The sequence below is a fragment of the Temnothorax curvispinosus genome, unplaced genomic scaffold (genome assembly GCF_003070985.1).
Source record: "Temnothorax curvispinosus isolate PA1 unplaced genomic scaffold, ASM307098v1 QBEX01004246.1, whole genome shotgun sequence".
NCBI classification, from domain to species: domain Eukaryota; kingdom Metazoa; phylum Arthropoda; class Insecta; order Hymenoptera; family Formicidae; genus Temnothorax; species Temnothorax curvispinosus.
In genome coordinates, this window is record NW_020214026.1 from 311688 (window position 1) to 316670 (window position 4983).

General features: G+C 31.9%; 1 protein-coding gene across 3 annotated transcripts in view; it reads right to left on the reverse strand.

Annotated features, from left to right (window-relative positions):
- The window catches only part of LOC112453319 (potassium voltage-gated channel subfamily KQT member 1), a 75313-nt gene that overhangs the window by 59293 nt on the left and 11037 nt on the right, over positions 1–4983 (reverse strand). For 2 of the 3 annotated variants that reach the window (XM_025014020.1, XM_025014021.1), the window contains exons 3-4: positions 4330–4509; positions 2311–2479 (exon numbers count right to left, since the gene is read on the reverse strand). In XM_025014020.1, coding sequence (XP_024869788.1) covers positions 2311–2479; positions 4330–4509 — 349 coding nt within the window. Of the gene's footprint in view, positions 1–2310; positions 2480–4329; positions 4510–4983 lie in introns of those variants that run through there. The other variant, XM_025014019.1, reaches the window with a different exon arrangement.

The following is a 4983-nucleotide window of genomic DNA, read 5'->3' on the forward strand; positions in this document are numbered from 1 at the left end:
TCTCTCTCTCTCTCTCTCTCTCTCTCTCTCTCTCTCTCTCTGTTTCACGCACCCCAATATGTTATTTAATGCCAAGGGATGACGGTGGAATATATGGAACCTGGCACAGTACCCGAGTATATTTTATTTCATCCGACGCAATAAAAAAACCCTGATATCTACATTCATCAATATCTACGTTCCTTCCCTTCGACATACCATCACAAATCTAATGTAAGAAAAAGCTAAAGAATAATATCATCATGATAACGTAAATCTTTTGAACGTGCATATCTTGTCGTCAGTATGCGATACTTGCCTGATAGTAAAATTGAATATCGCGATTATTGGAATTGCATGAACAGTTAGTCATTAGTCATTAAATGTTGCATATCTTTCTAAGAAAAAAATATAATTTCAAAAAGATCGTAGATCCTTGACTTGAATAATATACACGAATAACATGTAGAAGCCTGAAGCCGAATTAACTATGTTAATTCCGTTTCCATGCATTTTTTTATTTATTTATAATTAATGTCTTTTCAGTGGAAATACGAAAGTATAAAGTTATTTTCGAGTTTTAGAAAATGAGGTCTCTCATAAAATAAATCTTGATAAAAGTAAGTAACAAAAAACAGATGAGTAGGAGGCACTTAAAAATTTAAGAATAAAAACATTGAGAAAAGTTGCGTGCTTTAATGCAGATTTCTGCCCTAGATAAATGGTAGAAGGCGAATATTGATCAGACGTAGTAGAGAATGTCAGTAAGGGGTCCGCCATCTGTGCGCATCAAACTTAAGCTACGCGAATTATAAGATCATCTACATATTAACAATCAAAATATATCTTATAAAACAATGACAAAATAAAATTTGCCATGTTTCTCTGTGCATGTATCTCTATCATGCGAAGCTTATCATTTAATAAGAATTAACAGACCTAACATAAAATAAAATTAATAAGAGTTCAAAGCAGCGCGTATTTGATTCGCTTGCCTTATCAGCCGTTCACCACGCTCGATGTATCAAAGAAGAGTTAGCGTTTTTGACAGCATTATAGCATCAATCTTTATTGTCACTTAATAAATATTATAAATATAGCGCGCTTCAAAAAAATATTGATTGGCAGTCCCAAAATTTCTCTCCTTTTCAAAGAGATTGGGTATATAAACAACAATATATAATATGCATATGGATAATATGCGTATTTAAGAATTAATCATCCAAGATGCGCCCTTAAGAATTAATCATCCAAGATTAATCCAAGATATAAATCGGATGCTTAGTTTAGTTTTTATCAGTTATAATAAAGATAAGTACAAATATTTTTCCTTTGGAAAAGTCTCACCTATTAATTAAACTAGAATAAAAAGTTGCCAAAAATTGTATGTTTATAAATAAATGCAGTCAAAGAAACCGAAGGAATGCTTTTAAGAAAATTGATATCCTTTTTTGCAGTAATATTCTTGTTGCATAACTTGAACTCATGAAGGCGAAGAAGAACTGAAAGAAGTTACGACATCGTAATTCGAAGTTGGCTACAATAATAAATCCATACGTTCCCGTGCAATGTGTTCTCAGATCACGGTTTATGATTAGTGCTATAGCGAGGAAAGTGCGATTGTTTATTAGAAATTTATATGACAGACGAAATATCTCCGTCCGTACGCAAAGCGTTTTATGCTTCCCCAGAGTATTCTTCAGCATACGTCGATAAATAATAAAACTTTATCGCCACGTGGATCGCCACGCAACTGCCTAGCAGAGTTTAAAAAGTTGAATGAAGAAATATTATATATAATATTTATTAATATATTTATTATATAGTATTTATTAATATATTTCTGATTTAGAATATAAATTATATATATATATATATACATATATGTATATAACACACGAAAGATGCAATGCATGTTATATATTTTTATTATGGAATATCGCAGTTGGAATAGTTGTGACGTTTAATGGTCATATATTTTTCAGCTGATAGAGAAATAATCATATGAGATTAATCGATCGAGTCTTGTATCTTTCAAACTTTTGTAATTTCTCGCATTCGAAATATGTTTTACAGCGAATAATTTCATGATATTTAGTGAATGCAATTATTCACTGAATAATTATCAGATAAACACGCAATAGCCATTGTAAAGTAAGGAATAAGAAATATGAACGCTGTTTCCAATAACAATATGCATCTACAAGAATTCCGTTTCCTTTTTTTTTCTCTCGCATAACTGCACGAAGGATGCGTGTGATGTGTTGTCAGGTATTCCATCAGAAAGCTGTACTAAATTGCATGCAGATACGAAACATTGTAGGTACTTACACAGAGAAGTGGTACAGGAAGCACTTCCAGCCGGTAGGACGCTCCAGAAAGTTGTAAACTTGACCCTGGAAAGTGGCTTTCCCAGCGCGTCGATGTTCCTTGACGTGATAGCGACCTTCCCAGGTATTGCGATCACCACCGGTTCCCAGCAATAGCCTTGGATCGACACCTGAGAATGTGTCAATTTTACATTTCTATTGAATTCGTAATAAAATCGCAAACAAATCGATACGAGTCATAATATACTACATACAGCAACCGTAATCAGTCATGACATAAGTACAATATATATTATACTATTCACTATGCAATTTGATTTAAATTCGCCTAAAAGAATAGCTATTGTGTGTATTCGACGGCAAATAAAAGACTTAAAGAATAGAAATATTCCTTTCGACTAAATTATTATAAATTACTATTAAAAAATTATTATTTTCTAACTATGATTTACAATTTTTTAACAAAAGATGCAAATTTCGACAGTCAAAACGATAGACACATACATTAACATTTTGCTAAGATGCAACTAAACTACTAAACGTTTATACTGATTGTGAGTACATCCTTTGAAATACAAGACGTTAACGTATCGGCGTTAATTCTCGCCTTTTACGCGTCTATTTTTGGTACACTTTGGCTTCGCTTTTTCTTTCATCAATCCTTGGCAAACTTGACTGTAACCGAAAGCTCCCTGCTGAAACACTTCCGATTGCAGGATATGACGTCATGCACCCTACCGCGGATCGAGAATGAAACCGATTCGATCAAGTCAATATTTAAAGAATATATCCTCCCCAAAAAATTATAATTAACAATGTCATTGTATACACTGCGCAATTTGCCGCAAATATAGAAGGATAAAAATATTTTATTTAATTGCACGTAGAAATGGCACCATTTCAATATCTATTCATCAATCTCAGTCAGTTCAATATCTAATTATTATCATTCCATTGAGATCAAATAATATTTATAAAACTCATGAATGCAGCAGATGCAGTTGCAACTTAATAAATTCAAATATAAAATCAAATGCATAACAAATAACACTAAAAATTGTATCGAAATATGATTGCAATCTTGTAAAATACACAATTTAAATTTTCTTTTAGTATATTACTTACAATTAAAATACTATATATATATATCTAAATAAAATCAAAATATTTAAGAATATACGAAATAAATCATGTATCTTATCATCTTTCTTTAACAATTAATAAAAATGTAAAGAAAAAAGTTGAATGGTTTAATAAGTCTCTGTGACATCTTTTCCATATTTGTAACAAAGGATTTACAAAATGTAGTAACATATTTTCCTTAAACGGAAATATATAATTTTTTTAGAGAAGTAAAAAGATTAATTGTAATATAAAGGTTAATTATAATATAAATAAATAACATTAAAAATTCTTCCGATTATTTTAGCTATAAAAGTATTGAGGTAAGAAATAGTTAAATATTTTATAAAATATATAGAATAAAGTATATTGTAATAAATAAAATATGAATTTAATAGCTTGAAATGAACTATTGTGATCATGATACGTATATAAGTTCTTTTGAAAGAATAAAGAGATAAGTATAATTTTTTCTTCATTGCAATGTGACCATATGGCTATAATAAAGATCATAACGCTATTAAAATATTATAACATTCAACCATTACATATTAACCAAGCTTAATTTAGCAGAATTAATTCACAAATTATATCAGTACTATCGATTTGAAATTTTGTGGTCGGCTATTACATTTTTCATATGCGGTTCCGTGTTGTGGCCAATATCCGATCCCTGAATTAGCAACTGGTATATAATGCGCTATCTGCAGTTGATCAGAATATTGATGCGAATAATGTAAATACGTTTACGGAGAAAATTTGTGAATTAATGGACTTGGAATAATTAATCGATTTTATACATTTCCACGATGTAATATAAATATACTTTGCATGTGTCATTTATTTGCAAGAAATAAGAGTGTATTTTGTTTTATCATAACATAATTTTTTTTCTTACCGCCAACCAAAGTGTCATTGTTGTCAGACTGCAAGGTAGCACTGGTGTCAGATAGGGGTGACGGGGCCGGTCTTAAATCCGATAGCGGTTCCAATCCCAGTAAATCACTTCCGCCATCTCCACCTCCTCCATTTCCTCTGCCAACCTGTACAATCGTCACATTCAGAGGTCCCCGGTTACCTACCGTAAAACAGAGAGAGAGAGAACGAGAAGATACCATGATGAACCAGCTCGTTAAGAGTAAATGATCAAATGCGGGAATAGGGATTTTCTTTATATTAATTACGTTAATTATTTTATTAATTATACGCGTTACGAATCCGCCCATCTTGCTGCGCAAAATTATTATTAGAAAGCAGCGACGAAAGCAGCTGAAACGCAAAGGCGGGGTAAAGATCAGCACTTCGCAAGAGTGTCATTAAGTGGTAATTAACCCTCGTATTATGTTCCTCACCCTCGAATAAGCCGAGCTAAAATTGAATCCGTTTAACCGGACAAAATATTCTCTCTCTTAACCGGCCGCAATTCGTTTGTATGATAATTCGATGCACAATCAATGGTATGACATTTATTGATTCAGCGGTTTGTCCTATAGTATATATATACATGTGTGTGTGTGTGTGTGTGTGTGTGTGTGTGTGTGTGTGTGTGTGT